The sequence below is a fragment of the Trachemys scripta genome, chromosome 19 (assembly GCF_013100865.1).
Source record: "Trachemys scripta elegans isolate TJP31775 chromosome 19, CAS_Tse_1.0, whole genome shotgun sequence".
Classification (NCBI taxonomy): domain Eukaryota; kingdom Metazoa; phylum Chordata; order Testudines; family Emydidae; genus Trachemys; species Trachemys scripta.
The window spans coordinates 4,682,930-4,705,636 of record NC_048316.1 but is presented as its reverse complement, the minus strand read 5'-3'; the positions used below and the strand labels follow the sequence as shown (position 1 = coordinate 4,705,636).

Genomic DNA, 22,707 nt, shown 5'->3' with positions numbered 1-22,707 from the left:
TAAACCATCTTGGCTTGGCTGCTTCTGGTTACAACTTGTTTGCAAAGTCAAAGGATATTAAACCTGCTTCTAATGAATGTGCATACAATGTTCCCTATGTTCATTCACTTGGGAAAGGTTTTTGCATGGATTGATAACTGCAGTCCAAGCCAAAATAAACATGAACACTGTGGATCACTTTCAGGGGGCTTTATATCATGTAGTTCATCTCCCGACAGAGACATTTTTCACTTTTTACAAGATTTTGCTCTGACGTCAGGCAGGTGGTTCTGCTGCACAATACCCATGATTAGGGTGTTATTTACTTGTATGCAGAAAGGTGGCATGCTTACAAATAGAGGAATTGTTAAAGATTAGAAGTGGACAACAGAGAAATCACAAAAGAGTCAGGACATCTGGGTTCTATTTCCAGCTCTCCCATTGACTTGCTGCGCCACTTTAGGTGAATTAGTCAACATCTGTACAGTGCTTCAAACATTGCAGGTGGAGTTTCAAAAGCATTTATCATTGATCAAACTCCACTCCCACTGAAGTCAACTCCCATTAACCTCAGTGGGAGCAGAGTTAGGCCAATGCTGACTGCTTTTGAAAAATGCCACTCCTAAAGCACTATGCAAATGCTAGATACTACTAGATAGAGTGGGGAGGGGCAAGCATCTTTACTTTTTTTTCATTTCACCTCTCACACATAGGTTGCCTGCTGAATTTTGAATACTCCAATCCCCGAGTTGGAATATCTTTGATGGAGACAATCGTATAAATCATACAGCTACTGGAGGTGAGCGAATTCACAAATGCACCCCTGAATCTGAAATTTCCAAATTCCATCCGAATAGCCAGACATTGGCTCAGCTCTGTGTATGACCTGAGGCAAGTCACTTAGTCTCTCTGTGCCTCCTTTTAGAGATTTAGAAAAAATATGTCAATACTAATACTTGCCTAATTATTATTGTTATTATTAGAATTGCAGGATTACCTAGGGACCCCAATCATAAACCAGGACTCTATCGTGTTAAGCGTGGTACAAAAAGACAGTCACTATCTGCAAGAGGTTACAGTCTAAGCAAGGACCTCACGAGGATGTTGTGAAGCATTCTATAGAAAACATTGATGGAGCCAAACCAAGACCCCAGATCCAAATTCTCCTGGGAGGGAATTCATTAAGGATCCCATTTAGAGCCTACTGAAATCAAAGGAAAGACTCCCATGGGATTTGGACCACACTCTCAATACTTCACTACCAATATCTTGCTCAGCTCTAGTCAGACCCATCGGAGGGGTTTATATGAACTGAGTGTGGGGGAAGGATCTTGGCCCTTTCCCTAGTGAAGAGGTGTCCATATCCTAGCTGGCCCCCTTCAGGGCCAAGAATTGAATAGGCCATGGAGCCTGAGCTATCTTTGCACCACTAGAGGTGTTTTTTTTCCAACTGAAGACTAAGGAACACTGTTTAGGCAATATGTAGGGGGCTTACATGGATGCTGTCTAGGCCAATGCTGACCTGTGGCTAAATCAAGGATTTTAGTGTCTAGCTCACTCAGTCTGGCACTATTCAGCTAAGCACAAAACGTGACATAAAACCTGTGCTTTGTTTGACTACATAGACTCATAGACTCATAGACTTTAAGGTCAGAAGGGACCATTATGATCATCTGGTCTGACCCCCTGCATGCTGCAGGCCATAAAACCGTCCCTACTCCTTCCCTGGACTCTGCTGTTGAAGTCCCCCATCCTGTTTTTAGTGACTTCAATCGGCAGAAACCCTCCTGCTAGTGATCCCTGCCCCATGCTGCGGAGGAAGGTGAAAAACCTCCAGAGGCTCAGCCAATCTGCCCTGGAGGAAAATTCCTTCCCGACCCCAAATATGGCGATCAGTAAGACCCCTAGCATATAGGCAAGAGTCTCCAGCCTGACCCCTGTTAGCCATTTTACTATTTACCAACCATTGCTTGGTTTTCCTTAATTACTATGTTTTACCATTAAACCATTCCCTCCATAAACTTATCTAACTTAATCTTAAAACCAGACAGGTCCGTCGCCCCCACCGTTTCCCTCGGAAGGCCATTCCAATATTTCACCCTTCTAACGGTCAGAAACCTTCGTCTAATTTCAAGCCTGAACTTCCCCACGACCAGTTTATATCCATTCGTTCTCGTATCCACATTAGTACTAAGCTGGAATAATTCCTCTCCCTCCCTTGTATTAATCCCTCTAATATATTTAAAGATAGCAATCATATCCCCCCTCAGCCTTCGCTTTGTCAGACTAAACAACCCAAGCTCCTCTAAAAACATACATACATGGCAGCACATGGCTAGAAGTTCTACATGTTTTTCCCCTGCAGAGAGAGTTGCTGTTTCATCAGTGAGAGAGAGAGAGAGAGAGATGCCCTATGGACTCTCTATCAGGTCTCTGAGCCTCCTCTGGTATTTCATTCTGCAACCTAAAGGAAGGACTTCATGGGACAGTTGTGTGAGAACTATGTGGGTCTACACCATACTCAGCATGAAGGAAGCAGCACAGGGCGCATGCTTGGCACAACTGAACGCCTGCACTGGGCAAAGCTCACCTTGTGCAGAGGGTCAGCACAATGCCTATGACAACCACTCCGCTCCTTAAACTGGCACTTGAGTGAGCCTTACGTGGGGTCTGATGAACCTGGCACGATCGCTCTGATGTGTGGAATGGGTAGGAAAAAAGGCTTCTCAATGCCCTATCATACACAAATAATCACTTTCCATTCCCAAAACCCAGGATGTGCCCTGTACCAGGCTAACCACTTCTCTTGGATGGATGTCTAAAGGAGTGATCTGCCACCAGCCCTAAAGGGTTTGAGACTCAGATCAGAGTGTTGCTCAGATAGAATGCATCCGAAGAAGTGGGCTGTAGTCCACGAAAGCTTATGCTCTAATAAATTTGTTAGTCTCTAAGGTGCCACAAGTACTCCTGTTCTTCTTTTTTCAGATAGAATAATGTTCTTGATAAAGTGCTTCCCTGGCTATGAGACTCCGTGCACTGGAAGAGCAGTCACAGCATTCCAACAGCCAATACAAACACGATAAAACGCTGGAGGAAAATGAGGCAACTCCTCCATTGCAGAGAGTGAGGGAGAGGAGCTCTGCGGATGCCAAAATAATTGGATAAATAGACCGAGAAATATATTCCTGGTGGAGGCAGGAAAACGCATTTAGACCTAGTAATTCTAAGCACATAATTCAAGAAGGAGTTGCTGTCATGAAACAGTTTCTGTTCTGCTCCTCAGGTATAAATCCAGCGTTAAGCCACTCAGGCCAATGGAATTACTCTGGATTTACAGAGGAGTAAACGAGTGCAGAATTGGGCTCAGCAGGTGTAAACTGACATAGCTCCAATGAATTCAATGGAGTTGTGCCAGTTTATAACAGCCAAGGACCTGGCCCAGTACCTCCAATGTTGCTAAGTTCAGTGGTGCTTTGAGATCTACTGATGGAAAGTGCTATATAACAGCCGGGTATTATTAATACTGGCCCTGCAAGAGGCAGATGACGCAAGCAAAAGTCTGACATGTGCCACTTAGCTTGAGGGTAATGAATGAAGCCCTGAAGTGTGACATACCACAAATCATACATGGATGTGCTGTGTAGATGTAGCAATATTGGATATATTATGGTTTGGCATCTAGTGCTGCTATCCTCTTTTTTCCACTGGAACAGACAATGTAGCAACAAATGTCAGAGGGGCTTTTTTGTAGCATCGCATATGATTGCATGGTAGTGACGCAAATGAGGATGTGACTACGAGTTCTTCTTCCTGTCCTCTAGACACAGGCAATTGATTTATTAATGGAGGGGGAGGGATAGACATGCACACAGGAAGAGCAGGATACCGCTTTGAGCGATGGCTTTGATCTTGCATCACATGCTGCCTGACAGCAGCATGTTTCTGCTTTGGAGCCTAGGCAGTGAATGATCGGGGCAACACATCTACAGAAGTACCCTGGGCCACATTGGATCAGGCCTTTTGCATGCAGCAGAGCATTTGAATAATCTCAACGGGCGTCTGCACACACAGCCCACATATCTGACCATTTACAAGACATTTTTAGATCTTAAAATAATATTTCATCTTCTTGGCCGTGTTAAGTGCAGCCCACACATACACAGTGTGGCGCTCTGGCCCCTATAGATACTGGGCCACATGTAGAGGCGAATGAGCCTGCTATGATCTTGGCGCTAATATATCCGCCTCTTTCCGCTCACACAGGTGAGGCTTATGCGCAGATCCAGAGATGCTCCGTTCAAGCCCCATTGCTAACAACCCATCCAGGACATTGTGCAATACAGTGATTCTTACCTAGGGGTAGGTGCACCCCTGGGAGTACACAGCGGTCTTCCAGGGGGTACAGCCACTCATTTAGATATTGGCCTAGTTTTACAACAGGCTACATAAAAAGCATGAGCAAAGTCAGTACAAACTAAAATTCCCTACAGACAATGACTTGTTTATATTACTCTGTATCCTGTACACTAAAATGTCAGTACAATATTTATAGTCCAATGGATTTATTTTCTAATATGGTAAAAATTGGAAAGTAAGTAATTTTTCAGTAACAGTGTGGCTGTGAAACTTTTATATTTTGATGTCTGATTTTGAAAGCAAGTAGTTTTTAAGTGAGGTGAAACATGGGGGTACGCAAGACAGATCAGACTCCTGAAAGGGGTACAGTAGTCTGGAAAGATTGAGAGTCACTGGTGTAATATATACACGGACTTAGGCCCAGGCATCAATACATTTAGGGCCCAACCTTCACCCCACTTGAATTTGATGGCAGATTTCCCATTGATTTCAGTGGGGGCATGGTCAGACACATGGAGCCTGAGATAATTCTTGCAAATATTTTATATTTATTGGGCAACACGGGACATTAATCCAACAATACCTTTTGCTGGTTCAGGGCAAGGTAAATGAATCCCCTTCCGCTCAGGGCCTGTATGTTTCTAGGGTCCTCCTTCAGGATGGCATTAAAATCAAAAATAGCGGTTTTCTTCTGGCCAAGGCGTCCATAACATCGGGCCCTGGTGAGAAGGGATTCTTCAGCGTAGCCACCTGGGCAAGAGAGAAATGTGCAAATCAAACAGAAAGGATGATACAGCCATCTAGTAAGAGAGCTCCAAAACTGGGACTGTGGATGAAATCACACCCCAGGAAGCATGCTCTGCTCCACAAAAGCCCTATTTAGAGGACTTAGGTGGTACGTGGCCCTTTTGCACCCTCGTGTAGCAGGACGTAATGCCAGCCAGCTATTCAGCTCTGAGCCTGGGGTAGAATAGCAGGAGACTGCGTTGGGGCTCGGTCCCCAGTGGCTAGAAAGCTGAGGAAAATATTTAAGCAGAATGGTGATGAAGAAACCTATCCAAAAAATGCAAAATTCTCCCCAGTGCACAAGAACCTAAGCACCCCTTTCAAGCCCTCAGGATCTAATCCTACTTCCTACTGAACTCAATGGGAATTTTGCTGTTTGATTCAATATCCAGCTCTTAGCAGAGTGTTTAGTGGTTCAACAGTGCCTTTCACCTGCACGAGGGGAATTACATGGGACTGAAGTGGTGCTTAAGGTTGGGCTGGCTTCCCGCACCCAGGTGACTTTCACCCTTCAAGACTAAGTGTGTGAGGGGCACTAAAGAGATTATTTTGCACATGAAGCCCAGCAATATGATGGCTCCAATGTTCAGACTCGCATGCAGTGGTTTATTGGCACTCAGCTGCCAAATACCGATGCTGCAATCAGCATTTGCATCCTGTATTTCCTTGCGCTTTATCCTGTTGCTAAGTTTAGTTCTGCCCTCCTTATGCTGCGTGGCATCCGACTCTGCGACTAACACCATGGACTCAATAGATGGCTCCAAGTGAGCAGAGACTGCCTCTTGGACAAGTGAGACTTTACTCTTCTCTTTCCCAGTGATTGTTGCTCTTTGGAGTTTTTATCAAGTAACTGTCCAAGGTCTCTTGGATGTCTCCTCTGAAAGCATAATTGGTTCTTAATGCCTATTTGAACAGTGTAATTTGTTTTGATAATCTCCCCCCCCCCACACACAACCTGATGTGTCTGAAAAATGAAGGAAGGAAAATGGTAACTTCCCAAGTGAAATTTCTAAAATGATTCCACCCCAATGGACATATTCCTGACTTCCCTCCCACATTGCTGCACTTGCTACAGTTACGATAACCGCAGGGGACTTGAAACCTTGAAAACATCTGGGGCGGGAACTGCCCCGGCATGGAGAGACGCAGCTGTTTGGTTTCTGTCAACTGCAGCATTTTCAATCAGCTGTTCGCTGCACCCCTGCCATCCCTGCTGCACACAGATAACAATGATGCAGCCAGTTACACGGAAAAGCGATCACCTCTCTTGTGAGCTTGGCTGTTTGCATTTTCTATCTCTCCAACCTTCCATATGAAAATGGACCCTGTCACTGAGGATGAAAAGCCAGCATCAATAGCGTGGGCTAGATTGTGGCTTGGACTTACATATCAGTGACGTGGGGTAGGAGCCCCTTTACTTGCGGAAGCTACCCGGACCTAGGGCAGTAGATAGAAGGGGAGTGGTTGGGATGGGTGGGAAATGGGCAGAGCCCACTATGCTCTGGCTGGTACAGCGGGGTGGTATAGGCCAGCCATAAATTACTATCCCCTGGAAGCAGCAAGGACGCAGGCAGAGAATCGGGATTCAGTTGGGGATGTGCGTATAACCTCCATTCTAGCTGAGGTAAACAAAAGTGTTCACAGCCGTTCCACCACGCTAGAGATGGTGGCATGGTTCATATCCCTATGTTACATCATGATCCTAATACACGGCTGTGCAATCCCCAGAGCCATTTCCCCGTAGCCCCTCACCCAAGCTCTGATTGTCTCAGCTGCTAATCAAAGCTGCTTTCCCTTAGTGACAGCACTTTCACTAACGGCATGTTTCTTGCATTCCCCTACTCAATGCCTTGGCCAGGATTCGTACATCAACGGAATCCTCGTTCCCCAGCAGAGGTGGAGAAACCAGGCTTTGCACATCAGGCAACGAGAGAAAGAAGAATATAGAGTCTGAGGCAGAACTCCAGTTAAATACAGCAGTTGAAATCAACAAGCAGCCAAGGTGTGCACTACCCAGAGAATGGCTGTCTGGCCTTCGGAGGAATAGGTGTGCCCTAGCTCCTTAACTGTAACATTTGGGGGGAGGATCCTTATCTCACAGTTGTGAAAATTAATGAATGCTTGTGAGGTACCCAGATATTTAATTGATAAGGGCCATATAAGTACCTAGATGAATAGTTGCAGTAAACTTAGCCATTAACATTATGATTTATTTCACCTGTTCAGTAATAAAGGAAATTAAAAACTGCACAGCTTCAATGCTTTCCCTTAAAATGTTTACAGCATCTGCCTCTTGGACCTCAGTGTTATTTAACCAACAATTATATTTTACTCAGTAAAACAAAACAAAGACATTGGTGATCAAAGGATTTAAAAAATAATAATGTTTTAGCTTTTTAAAACATTTATTTTATTTGCTTTTAAAGCGTGTACATGGGGAAAATAAGCTTTCACCGAAGTTTTCCATAAGGATAGAGGATGATTTACTTCCACCTAGTGGAGATCCACATATGGAGTGCTGCAGGACAAGTTTTATTTAAAGTCTGAGGCATTCAATTTTAGTTAGATCAGTGCAAGCAGATCCCTGTGTCTGTGTGGATCCAATTACAGGACTGGGCCCTGAATTGGTAAATATGGACAAATTACTGATTTCTCCCTTCACCCAAAACCAACTTTATTTGCTTTGTAAAGGATTTTGAGATCCTTGAATGAAAAAGCAACATGCAAAGTATTTTTGTTCTAATTTGGCTTTAAACAACAATAGATGATGTTCATACAAAACCCTCTAGGCCGCCTCACAATTAATACAACTTGCAGTAACATAATGATGACCATCTGGCAATTTTAAATAATCATACACGGGTGACAAATGATCGCAGCCAGCCAACAAGAGAAAATCCCTTTCACCACCCCAGAGACATACCCTCAGCCTTCCCACAAAGCATGCCAAACAACTGGATTTTGCACGGTGTCCAGGAGGCCATTAAGCCTAGACTATATTGGACCAAGGTGGGGACAATTTATTGTTATGACTTAAAGGGCGGCCCCACAGGTGTAGATTTGTGCAGCTATTTTCATCTGTGTTATGTTTTAAAACAGATATATAACAATGAAAAGAATAATTGTATTTGAAGAAGTTCTGTAGAGGCAGCAATCCTTGTCCTTTTGGTGGTTAGTACATAACAAAAAGGCCTAGCTCTTACGTAGCACTTTTCACCCATAGAGCTTAAAGAGCTTTACAAAGGAAAGTAAAAATAACTGACACTGGGGCACAGAGAGGAAGTGACTTTCTCAAGGTCACCAAGCAAGCAATGGGACCCTTGTCTGCCTTTTCCAGTGCTCAGCCCACGAAGCCACACTGCACAACTCTGCATTTGCCAAGAACTGTTTGTGAAAGGATCTCAGAGTGCCACAAAAGTCTTATCTGAGCCTGACAGCACCTCTGACAGGTCTGCAGGTCCACCCATTGAAAGCCACTATACTAAAACCGACAGGTTAAAAATAACATGTACAGCAAGTCGGTGGCTGAGCTGGCATGGAACACAGGAATCCCACAACGGTAGTTTTGTTTTCGTTGATGCTGTCATCACACAGAATATTGAACTGCAGTAACATTCATTTCAAAGAGCAGCTGAGGCTGGAGACCAAGGTGGAAAATATTTACTAAATCATCCAAGTCCAACGCTCTCCATCTACCTGCCATTATCATAACATGTCAGTGTTTGAAACCTCCTATCAAAAAGCCAGAGCCAGCTAAAGACTCCTGGTGAATAAAATGAGATAGCACTATACAAATAAAGGAATATTTTACTTCTCAGATGAGCCTTCCCACATGAAATGCTTTGCCAATTAGTCTTGGGAGAATAATTTCAGCATGCTGTATGCTGGAGATAATCAATTTCTGAAAGTGTCTAAGAAGATATGGGAAAAGGCATCTCTAACAGTGATCTATGAAAATAGATAGTGGCTGCTTTGCGTAGAGCAGATGTGTAGCTGCAATTTGTGTTATAATCGAATACTTTGATTGCAGCAGTGCGCTACATTCCCAGTCAGAAACAGAGGCCCCAGTGTGCCAGACGATGCACAAACGCAGTCCCGTCTCCAAAGAGTTTACAAAGACAAAAAGCAAAAAGAACGTTGTGACAAAGCTGGAGAAGGAAGGCAGAGGGTACCACCAGTAAGATCATGCAGTTACATAGATCAGTCAGGGGCACCGATTGCTGGCGCTAGATAAAATAAACAAATCAATACATAGTGGATCTCCCCAGCTACCTGTCATTGCTTTCTGATTATGGGCAGGTGTCCCAGCAGAAGTGGGTCTCCTGAAGGGATTTGAGGGAAGAGCTTGTAATTAGCTACATATGAAATTTTCAGATGTGGCCCATGTTTTTTGTGGGCTTATTTGACACCCAGAGTCTCTGAAAAATTGGGGCACCAAGTCAGCAGCCACATTTGCAAATGTAACTGTTAGGAGAGAGGTGCAGTCAGTGGAAGTTCTGAAAACCCAGGCCCAAGATCTCTGAAGCTGGGCACCCAGAACTGAAACACTCAGAGTTAGTAGATCCTCTAGAAAATATAGGCCTAAGGGAAAGACTCACATTGACATCACTGAGCTTGGGATCAGGTCTTCAGTAACCTGCCTAAGGCCATACACACTGGGCAGACCTGGAAGCAGAATGCAGGTCTCCTGGGTTCCAGGCTTGGGGCCTTGTCTAATGGAGCACACTACCTTCCTCATACATTAAATACATAGACACTTTATTTTCTCTGTTTAATTTTTATTGCTTGCAATTTTAAAGGTAGGGGAGATTAAAAGGGTTTTAAGAAAAAAACGTTTTTGCTTGACAGAGATGATCACCCAAGAGACTCAGAACAGACAATAATCCCATTGCTTAATATGCCACTAGAAAGTGTTAAGATATCATGGTGCTGAGGGCGGTATAAGAACCTACATAGAAGAGAAGAGAACCCAATTGTCTTCTGGTACAAATGAAACCAGTGGCGCTGTGGTCATTCAACCAGCAGTAGGCTTAGAGTTTTTCCAACACTTGCTTTGTTGAACTTCCATCTTTGCATTCCGTTGGCCCTCACTTTGGTGGGTTGTTGGTCAGTTTCCATTTCATGTTATTTCATTTGATGGCCACTGTTTTAGTCAACATTTGCCAAATTGACAACTAGCAAGACCTGCTTTTCAGAGCAATGCGGAAGGCTCACAAAGGTGACAGCTGCTCTTTTGTGGCTGTATTTATTTATGTACCAAACCCTCTTAGGTTATTTGAGGTTCCCTCAGAAGAGGGATTGCTCAGCATTCCTTTTCTGCATCTTTGTCCTTGAAAATGTCTGCACGCAGTTAAGAGAAATCCCACAATTGCAGTTTGTTTGGTTTCTGCTGTGTGTCATGAAATTGCTTTGATCAGGCAGTTAGGGTTGAGTTTCCTAGGAAACCTGGAAAGCTTCTCTCCAGGAAGTTATAATGGTCCCCTCTCCTCCTTCACTCATTGGTGGGAACTGGACCTGGACCTGTCAGAGGAAACAGTGTGGTGCTGCAGCCAAGGAAATTAGAGGTGGTGTTGGTATTTGGCACCAAACCAAGAGGGAATGGCTTGAAAGCACCTCTCCATTATACCCTAGCAAAGAGCAGCGTTCCATTCTAGTGCACAGCAAAGGGAGACAATGTAGCTCCAAAGGGGCATGATATGGCAACTTAGCCAGTATGGCCAGGCCCCAGCTAGTTAGGAGGACACCTCTGAAGGCTTAGTAGGTATAACCTACAAGTGGCAGGACAATGGGAGAAAGAATACCCTGGATGAGAGGGGATACTGGGAGGCAGAAGCAGAGCCTTTTAGCAGTGAAAGGAGTTGGTTGGATCAGATGGGATGGAATCAGAAAATGTACACTACTCTGGTTTGGATAGTAACCCAGAGGGGTCTGTCCCACTGTCTCGCCATATAGTGCCATAGGTCAAGACGTGTGAATGTGTGATATTAGGATTCCCTTTCCTCTGATCCCCAAAAATCAATCATTTGGCTATGAAATGTACAATATATTCATCTGAAGGTTGCAGAGCATGAATCCCTCATTCATTCACACACCTCCTTCCTTTCAAAGCAATTTCGATAAGCATCTTCATGTACTAAGGATTGTCATCAATAACAGGGGTGTCCCCATATTGGATCCATTGTAATTTTTTTTTCCTTGGGAGGTCAGTGAGTGCAGCTTTTTGCACAGCTGCCTGGAGAGATGTGCCAGACGATGCCCATTTAGCAATTCCTTTTCAGTTACGAGACTTTCACCCTCAAGATATGCTCCAAACTTCCTCACCAAATGTTATTAATATTTGTGGGGCTGAAATGATCCGCGCCAATAAAAGACCATGTCCATTTCCTAACAAGCATCTGCACCAGCAAGTGGGAAGCTGATAAGCCAGAATGCACCGAGCTACCTCAAGGCAATTAGCAGTTTTCCTTTTCTTTTCATGAGCTCACTTCTTCTAGATGCTACTGTCATAACATTTGCTCTGAGTGAAAGTCAGATTTCCATAAGAATAGGGTTCTGCTTAGAATGTGCCAGAGACGTTTCCAAATTAGCTCAGCCCCTGTCTCTGGGGAAAGCTGAGATAATGTTTCACCTCTAATGCATACAGCCAGGTGTGTAACCTTTTAGCAAGGAATGCAACGCAAAGCAGCAGGGAAGCTCAGCAGTGGGTAAGCGGGATTTGGGTGGCATTTACAATATTTACCATACGTTAACACAGAGGAAACAGAACATATCCCATCAACATTACTAACATGGGAGGTTTCAGGGCACTAAATGGTTTAGCAAACTGAGAATGAGATGTGGAGCTTTCTCTGGCTACGTAGTCTGGTCCAGACTGGAACTAATCCAGCAGCCATTCCAAACCACTTGCCGTCTGTGTGAAACAAAGCCTGTGTGAAACAAGGCAGCGATCACGGGGAGAAGTTTCAAAAGTGATTTAGACACTAAGGACCTTATGTCAATAGGACTCCATTGTAAAATTTTCAAATGGGCTTAAATGACATAGGTCCCTAATCCCACCGGTGAAGTGGAGTCTGAAGTCCTGGGCTCCTCAGTGACATACTTTTGAAAATTTTACTCTGAACCAAAGTCAACAGATGACCACGGCCTCAAAACACCATTATAATCATTTATGAGAACAGCCAGAGTGAGTTAGAGCAATGGTCCATCTAGCCCACTATCCTGGCTTGTGATAGCAGATGGTATCAGATACTTCAGAAGAAAGGAACAGGTGATCCATCCCGTGTTGTCCAGTCCCAGCTTGTGGCAGTCAGAAGTTTAGTGACTCCCACAGCATGGGGTTGTGTCCCTGACCATCTTGGCTAATTGCCAGGGGATGTTGTGAAGGTCAAAAGTATAACTGGAGGATAGGTCCGTCAATGGCTATGAGTACCACAGGTTGACTGTGCGTTGAGTGAAGAAGTACTTCCTTATGTTTGGTTAAAACCTGGTGCCTATTAATTTCATTGGGTGACCCTTGAGTCTTGTGTTATGTGACAGGGTAACTAACACTTCCTTATTCACTTTCTCCGCACCTCTTATGATTTTATAGACCTCTGTCGTATCCTCCCCTTAATCGTCTCTTTTCTAAGCTGAACAGTCCCAGCCATTTTAATCGCTCCTCGAATTATTAATTACTTATTTTACAGCAGTGTCTAGAGGCCCCCATTGTGCTGGGTGCTGCACAAGGACACAGAGAAACTGTCCCCTTATAGAGCTAGCATTAGGTATAGACAAGATGTGGGAGGGGAAAGAGAGGTGAAGTGACTTACCCAAGGTCACGCAACAGGTCAGCAGCAGAGCTGAGAACAGAAACCAGATCTCCTGAGTCTTAATGTGCTGCCCTCTCCACTAAAGGATGATGCCTCCCTGCTGCTAGCCGTAGCTGGGTTCTGCAGGGGAATGTCCAGATGACCAGGATGACCAGCATGACTTTTCACAGAATCATAGACATGTAGGGCATTTCAAAAGTCATCAACTCCAGCCCCCTGTGCTGAGGCAGGACCAGGTAAACCTAGACCGTCCCGGACAGGAGTTTGTCCAGCCTGTTCTTAAAAACCTCCACAACCTCCTTTGGAAGCCTATTCCAGAGCTTTACTCCCCTAATATCTAACCTAAACCGCTGGGAACTAAATGGAGCCCAATCAACTCATTTCACACCAGCCACAAAGTAGTTGTTGGATGTTAAGGACTTTGGTCATTGTCTATCTGGGCCACTTCAAAGCCAGTAACTTGGAGGAGCGTGTTCATGGCATACAGAACCCTTCTCCTGAGCCACTTACACACCCCCCCACACCGTAAAGATTTTGTTTGCATTTTATCATCATATTTAGAGGGAAGCAGAAATATTGGATGAGGACCGACGTCTCTCCACACACTGGCCTACTTCCCACAGAAGTAAACCTCTCATAAGCCTACCTGATGCAATGATAGCAAAGGAAAGGTTGGCAATAGCTTCTTTGACGTAAGTATCTCCCTGTTTATTCTTCAGGATGGTCATAGCCCTGGAGTGGCAGTGAGTTTGCATCAGCTTCCGGTCTTCGTCTTTGAAAATATCCATGATCAGCAGGAGGCAGGAAGTGTCTCCGATTTGGATCACTTTCTTTAGCAACTTAAGAAGGACAGAGAAAAAGGGGAGGAGGGTTAAATTGACATACATGGAGATCAGAAAGGATCAGAGGCAGCTGGAGACTGTGGGCATAGACATAGGTAAACACTCCTGAGTCTGACAGTCTGGGATTGAACTAGAGCAGTATTTCTCAACCAGGGCTCACGATCCCCAGGGATGGGGGTGGCGTGGAGGGTCACAAAGTGTCAACATTTTTATTCCAATTCTAAAGCAAGGAAAAAAACATTTTCCAAATAACTTCAGTGCAGCCCAAACCTTCAAAGTATGTGAGGTCAAATACAGGAGTTGTAACTTCGCCCCTTTCACATCCACACAGGGGAGCGTGCCACCTTGCTCTCCTACCACCCCTCACCCTTCAAGGTCAAGTATTTCCTGTCAATCTCTTGAAACACACACACAAATGAATTCGATGGGCTTTGCATTGCTATAGTTAACACACTTTTTACTTTCCCCTTTATAATAAATGTAAAGGGGAGGGAAGACATGAAAACGTTTGACAGTCTCTTATGGAAAGTCAACCTGGAAAGGTTGACAAACACTGAGCGAGAGCCTATCATTTAGAAGGATCTCCAATCTCAAAGTAGACTCCACAGCATGAGGAAATAACCAGTTTGGCAATGCAATATTTGGGCGTTCAAATGCCACAGCATGTTATTTTCAGGATAATCTCATGTCCTAGAAGAACATAAGAACGGCCATGCTGGGTCAGACCAAAGGTCCATCTAGCCCAGTATCCTGTCTTCCGACAGCGGCCAATGCCAGGTGCCCCAGAGGGAATGAACAGAACAGGTAATCATCAAGTGATCCATCCCCTGTCGCCCATTCCCAGCTTCTGGCAAACAGAGCTGATGGACACCATCCCTGCCCATCCTGGCTAATAGCCATTGGTAGCCCCATCCTCTGTGAATTTATCGTGTTGTTTTTTGAGCCCTGTTATAGTCTTGGCCTTCACAACATCCTCTGGCAAGGAGTTCCACAGGTTGACTGTGCATTGTGTGAAAAAAATACTTCCTTTTCTTTGTTTTAAACCTGCTGCCTATTAATTTGGTGGCCCCTAGTTCTTGTGTTATGAGAAGGAGTAAATAACACTTCCTTATTTACTTTCTCCACACCAGTCATGATTTAACAGACCTCTATCATACCTCCCTTAGTCATCTTTTTTCCAAGCTGAAAAGTCCCAGTCTTTTTAATCTCTCTCTGTGAGCACTACTCTCTCTTGCTCTGGATGGGCCATGAAACATGGAAACAGCAGACATTTTGAAATAAAGGCAGGAAAAATGCTATCCAAAATTCCAAGCTTTGGAGTAGATTTGCTTTGAATTTGGGGAGAAAGCTTGGGTTGGTTCTTATTAGAAATGGTAAAGAAAAGGGAAAAGAATTGTGAAAAATTTCATAACATTCAAAGAGAGCTGAACTGTACCATAATGGCCCCCAAAGAGATTCAGTCTGGTGGAGAGACTGGGGGAAGAATCTCAGTTACTTATCTGGGCCACAAAAGCAAAAATCAAGGAGTTGATGAAAAGTCAGCAAAGAACCACCCCTGGTTAGTTCTTTTTACAGCCGAACTGACAATTAGGGTAAATGTGTAGGTCCAATTATCACAACAGAGGGACTCTTCCCTCTCATGTCCCCTATGGTGCTGAAGGCCACTGTGCTGCTATCTTTTGGATGATAACACATAAACCGATCATTAAAGATCCCATTTACAGTAGTCACAGGAAGAACAATGTTCTGGCTAAATTCCAACTCAGAAAAATCACATTCGGCTATGGTAAGTTCTCTGTGCACTTTCAGCCAGGTACTGTACTGACTGTTCAAAAAGTGGCTGTGCTCTGCTACACTTCGCCACAGGGGAATGCATTTTAGTGGTGGCTGACATGAACTTCATTTCATTCGCAAAGGGCTTTGGGATGGAAGGTTGCTGGGTAAAGGTCAGGTTATCTTTATTACCTCCTTTTAGAAAGCGTGCTTTCCATTGCACCAGAAAGGCAAGTCCACCACTTGGATAGGCATTTTTTTCATATAAAACACGGTACAAATAGAATAAAGAGGCATTGAAGTCAAAATGAACGTAGTGATTTCAGATGCTCCCTTCCCCCCACCCCTTAGGTGCCAATTCTGATGAGAAAAAGCTGACACTAGGCTCCATTCTTCACTGCCATATGCATACAGCTGGGCATGTGAAAAGCAGATGTCAAATCTCACCACTTGAGGATTGCACCTACCTTATACACTTCTGCAGTGATTGATACTTGCTGCAAAACAAGTGCAGGCGGAGTAGTGCAGGCATGTGAGCTGCCACATTACGGGGCAGGTGGCAGTGAGGGAAATCTGCTGCTGTGTTTCAGACACTGATCTTCGGGATTTTCTCAGTGTTCCTGATGGCTATCAAAGCTTGCAAGACTTGGAAAATTGTGGAAAGGGAAGAAAACCTTCCACAAGAAGTTTTATGCCATCAGTTTCAGAGTTCAAGTGTGATTCCATCATGGAATATGCCCCTTTGGGTAACGTGACCCGGCCAAAGAGTAAAGCAATGGATTTTCAACCACTGTTTTTGTGCACATCCAAAAGGGAAAAAAAAAATTGTGACTCCAAATAACAAGTACATTAAAAAGTTTGTTCAAAGTCAGGCTTTCCAAGGACTATATGTGAACTCCGATGAGTGGTATCATTCACTCAGAGCTCTCGCATTCTCAGCACATAGCACAGACGTTTTATACTCCACAGGGAAAAAATAACACATTTGGTTTGGTGGAATACTTTTCTCCTTCTCATCTGGAGGATTTATTACATAGTTTAAAAATACAACAGTGTCCTCTGCTGGCAAATTCCGGTCATTTAACTGTTTTAATCTTGGCAGTTATATCTGCTTAGCAGAAATAAAAATTCTTGAATCCCTTCCAATTTAACAAGCAATCTCCTTATGCCCACAAGCATTTGTCTCTTTTATCCAAGGACCCCAAAACACTTCTGCTAGTGATAATAGATTAAGCTGAATATTTTTCTTACTCTATTTATATTTTAGCGGCACCTGCAATATGCTAGGCTCCGCCTAGATCTGCAGGAAGACACACTTTCTGACCAGGGAGCTCCCATTCCAAAGTAGGCAAGTCTTATTAATTATTATCACATTTGGATCAAATGAAATGCGGAAGTTAAAGAACTTGTTCAAGTTCATGCAGCAAGTTTGTGTCCATGAATCCCAGGTGTCCTGACTCCAAGAGCTTTGCTGTAGCTACTAGATTCAGTGCCACTGCTAACTCTGTGTATCAGATCATGGTCACTGATTTCCTCCTCCATACGTATATGGGCCACTGATGCTCTCCCCCTGGGATGCCATACATTGTTAGGAAGTTACAATGAGTGGATGCGGTTTTACTGTGGCAAAATACTTCTTCCTAGAGTTTCCAAACTTGGTTTCAGTGGGAATTGTGTGTATGCAATGAACATGATAACCAGTCTGCAGGTGCTGAGAGGAAGATTCTGAATATCAACTTTCCTTGGAACTTGGGTGCTCTTTAAGACAAACTGTTGCCTAAAACCAGACAGGGGAAGGGACTCTGGTTCTCTTAGTAAGTACCAACCAGGGTCAGAGCTAGAAATGGAGTTCATTGTACCCCAGTCACTCGCCTTCCTGGTAGCTTTTCACCTGATGGGTCAAATATTAGGTTTCCTTGGTGGGGTTAGTGAGAGAATTAGATATTCTCAGATTTCAGGTGAACGTAGGATTTAAACTGCATTTCTCAATCAAGGATTTCCACCTGTGAGTAGAGTGAATCCACAGAGACTTGGTGGCAGACAGTAATTTTTTACCCATCCACTAGGGAATACATTTCATAAGATCATTGCTTTATTTGCAGGGCCATAAACACAGACATGTTCTCTGCTTTCGAGAGACATGAATCCGCTAGCCTGTGAGATCCTAAAATAAGGCAGCAATTTGCAGATCTTCTTGCTGCCTCATGTAGGCACCGGGAAAGAGTCACAGAGACCCATTAGCAAGACTAGGTAGCTGCAGAAGAAAGGCAATAGCCTATTTCCTTCCCTTTTAAGGGAAAATTACCAATCCCATCAATGATATTACCACCACGGCAGCACATTCAATCATGCTCTATCTAGTTAAAAGGCTCTGATGAAAGGTGTCATTAAATGCAATGTGATGAATGGGCTGCATTTGGTTGCGTCCTTGTACAGCCGGTGTTACAATGCAAGAGCTTCCCCTTCCAAGCCTGAGTTTGGATCATAAAAGTTCTGTTAGTGGCTGGGATACTTAAATCTAATTTTAGCTCTGAACTTCACCATGTCGCCAACCCTGAGTCTGCTGCTATGGAGTCTTGCTGCACACCAGAGATTTTAATTTAAGATGTGAGATGCACTTGACCAGGATTGTATTATTTTTGGTCACAATAAGGATGTTATCCCACATGTGCATGGCACTATTTGTGCCAAAGGCTCCACACTGCTGGGTGAAGGGATCTGTAAGTAGGTCCACTGTAACTATCCACAGGGAAGTGACAAAGCCCTGGGAATTCATCTGAAACTTTGCACTCCCCAGAATGAGAGCGGGTTGACAAGTTTTGAATTTGAAAATCTCCAGCAAGAAAAGGGACTCATTTTTCACGAAAATGGTCATGAAAGATGAACCCGTTTTCCAAGCAGCTCACCCCAGAACTTTGCCAATATCCCAGATCACGACGCACCAATTGTTCATTTCTCGCAAACACCACTCAGTGCGTACATACGGCATCCCTAACATCAGCCAACGAGAACTGTGGACTCCCCAGACATTTCACCCACAGGACTTTGTCTCGCCCGTGTTGCAAGCCAGATGTTTTTTACCTGAGTCCCATCATACAAGAAGCCTTTCTTCAGCTGCAGCAGCGCCAGCCTTGCTAGGATGGGAGACCTCTGGGGATTCCTAGAGAGGGCTACCAAGAGGATTCTGTGAGCTTCTTCCACCCGATCCAGCTGGTACAGGGCATCGGCACACAGGATCTGAGATGTTTCATCAGAAGGGTCCAGCTCCATCAAGAGAGAAGCCAGTTGGTGAACCCCGAAGGCGTCCCTGCATAAACAAAGGAAGAACTGATGGTAGTTCTGGTGAAGCTTCTCTATCGGTCAGACAGTGCTGCTGGCTCTGGATGAGCCCCGTACTAAAATGGCGGCCAAACTTCACTGCAGCAACGGAGAACTTCCTGTCGCTTAAACATTTGAGCCACATTGTAAACATTTCATCAAATGCCTATTTATAAATGAGCTTATAAGTACAGGTAAAAGCATGGCTCCAAAAGAAGGTACAGGTCCATGATGGGGACTCCTAGACACTATTCGATACAAATAATAAAAATAGTAGGTATAGAAAATCATGTATTATCTCAGTTGAAGAACTCTCTCCCGCTAAAAATTGCTATAAAACACTAACACATGTACATGGGAACAGCCTTGTTAGACAGCCTCCTGCTTTAAGAACACTGGAGTGGGACTTAGGAAATCTGGGTTTTAGTCCAGGCTCTGCCATTGGGTGACTACGTGGAAGTCATTGCCTTTCTGTGCCTCAGTTTCCCAATTTGTAAAATTGATAATGACACTGACCTGCTTTGTAAAGGGCTTTGAGATCTACCGAAGCAAAATGCTATATAGACTTAGCTATTATTAATAAGAGACTTCTCTTAAGTATCCCCAATTATATAGGCCAAACTGTGTGTCAGAGTGAGGTACTCCATTTGCCACCAAATTTTTAACCCATTTCTTTTCCAATCTTTAGAGCTGGTCAGAAAATTGTTGAGTATTTTCCAGGAAGAATATAGAAAGAAATGAAAAAAAATAGTGGTTTTGAAAATGTTTTACAGCAATTTTGTTTCTTTGGCTGAAAAACTGAAAACTGGACACAAATGTTTTTGGTTTTCAATTCATCTTTGAAAAAGTCGACAATTTATAAAGAAATAAAATTTTTCACAACCCCTTCCGCTTTCCCCCATCCCCCCCCCGCAAAAAGCCATTTTTCATTAAAAAAATCAACTGAAAAATACAACCAGCTCTGCTAATCTTATTTATAGCACTCTCCCTGGGAGAAAGTGGAGCAGAAGCTTAAATGGATTTAGACGCCTTAACTCTGCTTTGATTTGTTTTTCCCCTTAAGTGTTACAGTCATTAATTTAGCATTGGCCAATGGTACCAGACTGCCAGCCCTGGATAGGAACTTACTCTTTTATCCTCAAACCACGTGCAGCACAGATAGCAGAAAATCAAGCCTCCCCTGCAGTCATTCACCCCTGATCTGCTAGGACCTCTTTTAGAGCGCATAGGGGAGTTGTCTTCATGGCCCATTCAGTGCTTGAACTCTGCTGAGACTTCCAGTGAGGGGGCCTATTAGCACCAAAAATGACTGTTTTGGTGATGTGGATATCTACTCCATGAGAAACCAGAGTGAGATCCCTCCATCTCATTTCATCAAGGACACTGAGCCGCCCTTAGATGTTAATGGCTTTTTCCCACTACCAGTTTAGGCTGGGTTCCCACCAATCGGTGGCCTAGACATGAAAGGGTCTGTATCCCATTCCCATCCACCTGAACAATCAACCCGCCCAAGCCATACCCTTCTTTTGTCAGGAATCCATTCAGTCCTGCTCCTTTCTTTTGCCTGAAGGCTGAGCTGCCTTTTGGAGATGGCTTTTTCTGGAGTATCTTCTGCCCTTCTTCCTGGAGCACCTTCAGGAGCAGCCCTCTTTGGTTCCAGGGCACATAGGACTTGACAGTGAGAATGGTTTCGTCTAATCTCAGTCGACAGGCAGTGATATAATCCAGGGCCGTGAGGTAAGGACTGCCACCCAAAATCCGGATAAGTCCCCGCCCGCACAGGGCTTTCACACAACTGTTGGGGTGTGGGGAGTCATGCTCGATGACCTTCTGGAAGTCCGGCAGGGCTTGCTGACAGTCATTGGCGTGGAGGTAACAAAACCCTCGCAGGACCAGGAGGCTGTTGTAATAAGTATTCTGGTCAGACTCCAAGAGGTGGCTGCAGATCTTCAGAGCGCTGTTGACGTGCCTGCTCAGCAGCTGGCAATCTGCCAGCCGGACACTCAGCTCACGCCTGGACCCTGGGGCGATCTGAATGAGGAACTGGAGAGTGTGGATGACTGGGGAAAGCAGTTCTGTGCCAGCATCATCTCGGAGCTCAGGCCGAGTACGCACAGCTTCCCTGTAGGCCGCAAACTCTACATCCAGGACAGCTCTGGCCTGTTCTTTAATGCTCTCAGTGTCACAAGATGAGAAAAGCTCATCAAAGTGCTGCTTCGCTTGGCCAGGGCTTATCTTGAAGGCGTCTATCAAGTCCTGCATCATCTCCCGTGTCCGCCCACCCAAGGAGAAGTAAGCAGCAGCCCGGCCTAGGAGGACACCCAAAGCTCTCTCATCTCCGAGCTTGTTACCAGCAGATAAGGCCTCCATAGCCTTGCTGTAAACTGCCACACACTCCTCGAATTTATGTTTCTCATAGAGGTACGCGGCCTGTGCCTGGCATACCTGGATGCCATTCGGTGCCACGGCAACGAGGAAGTCATAACAGTCACCCAACTGGCCATCCAAGGCCCTGCTATTTGGGCCCGTCTCCCGGTGCACTGAGAGGTAATCAGAGAAGGTCTGGATCACCAGTGGCAGGTGTTCCCTCTGCCTGCTGCGTACATATGCCACCGTCTCAGCCCGGTGTGTCACGAAAGCTTGGATATAGTCCACAACTCCGTTCCCAGATTGCGTCCCCGACAGCACCCAGGCCAAAGCCCTCGTCAGCAGCAGCTCCACTGAGTATTTGGGATGAGTGCTGAGCAGGGCATTGCACCGGCTTACCACCTCTTCATAGCGCCCCTGCCTGAGCATGGCCTCCAGCTTGAATACAGAGGAAGCCAAGTTGTTGGGGCTTAGGGTGGATAGGAAGACTGCAGCTATTCCCACGTTGAGTGACACAATGGCCAAGTTGTTGCAGTGTATCCTGGGAATCTGACTTCTGCCTGTGCACCACGTCTCCAGGGTAGCTATCACTTTCTCCCAGGGCCCCTTCCCAAGGGACTTTACTTTCTGCACTGCCAGGAGTGCACTGCAGCTGAATGCAGCCATGTAGAAAGCTGTGGCTAGCGGCAGCTCATTCATAGCTAGGTGCTGGTCCCCTTCCTTGCAGAGCCGCGTGGCAAGCTCCTGAACTGACATTCTGAACACAGAGGCATTTACATCTTCAGCAAGTGTCGTTTCACACACAGCCCTGTCAGGTGCCTGTAGAACAGAAATTAGAGCAGTTAAAACTAAGCACATTGCTCATGGGTATCCATTGTTTTTTCTCAGCCATCAAATTGACAGACACAAACAAGGGCCTCAGATCTTTTGAAGGTCACAGAGTCGTAAAAAGAGCACCGGAAAGTATGCATGTATAACCAAAAAACGGTCCCTCCCCCAAGAGCTCACGATCTAAGGATCTTGGGTGGATACAAGAATCAGGGGGAGCACAGAATATGCTACCCAGATCTGCATGTGGAATAGAGAGGAGAAATTTGCCCTCAGTATTTAATGCTGAATTTTGTTGTTAAATTCCATTTGACAACATATATGAAATATTTTCAGTGTCAAATATTGGAGAGGAGAAATTTAAACATACTTGTGTAATAAACAAACCTACCATTACTCTGCTGCTGTCTTCCAACCATCTCCCTTCCCCATCAAGCACATCTTTCTCTATCCTCCAAACCAGAGAGGGCCATTCCCTCCCTTCCCCCAACTATGCTTTTGGACCCGTTGTATTAATTTAGATCAGTGTTTCCCAAACTTGGGACGCCGCTTGTGTAGGGAAAGCCCCTGGTGGGCCAGGCTGGTTTGTTTACCTCCCGCATCCGCAGGTCCGGCCTATCGTGGCTCCCACTGGCCGCGGTTTGCCGCTC

At 44.8% G+C, this 22,707-nt stretch overlaps 1 protein-coding gene across 1 annotated transcript in view; it reads right to left on the bottom strand.

The window, feature by feature from the left end:
- TTC34 (tetratricopeptide repeat domain 34) overlaps positions 1–22,024 on the bottom strand; it is a 41,855-nt gene extending 19,831 nt beyond the window's left edge. The window contains exons 1-4 of the mRNA XM_034753033.1: positions 20,382–22,024; positions 18,626–18,851; positions 13,576–13,768; positions 4,919–5,085 (exon numbers count right to left, since the gene is read on the bottom strand). Coding sequence (XP_034608924.1) covers positions 4,919–5,085; positions 13,576–13,768; positions 18,626–18,851; positions 20,382–21,985 — 2,190 coding nt within the window. The 5' untranslated portion in view covers positions 21,986–22,024. The remainder of the gene's footprint in view (positions 1–4,918; positions 5,086–13,575; positions 13,769–18,625; positions 18,852–20,381) is intronic.
- Positions 22,025–22,707: the final 683 nt, after the last annotated feature.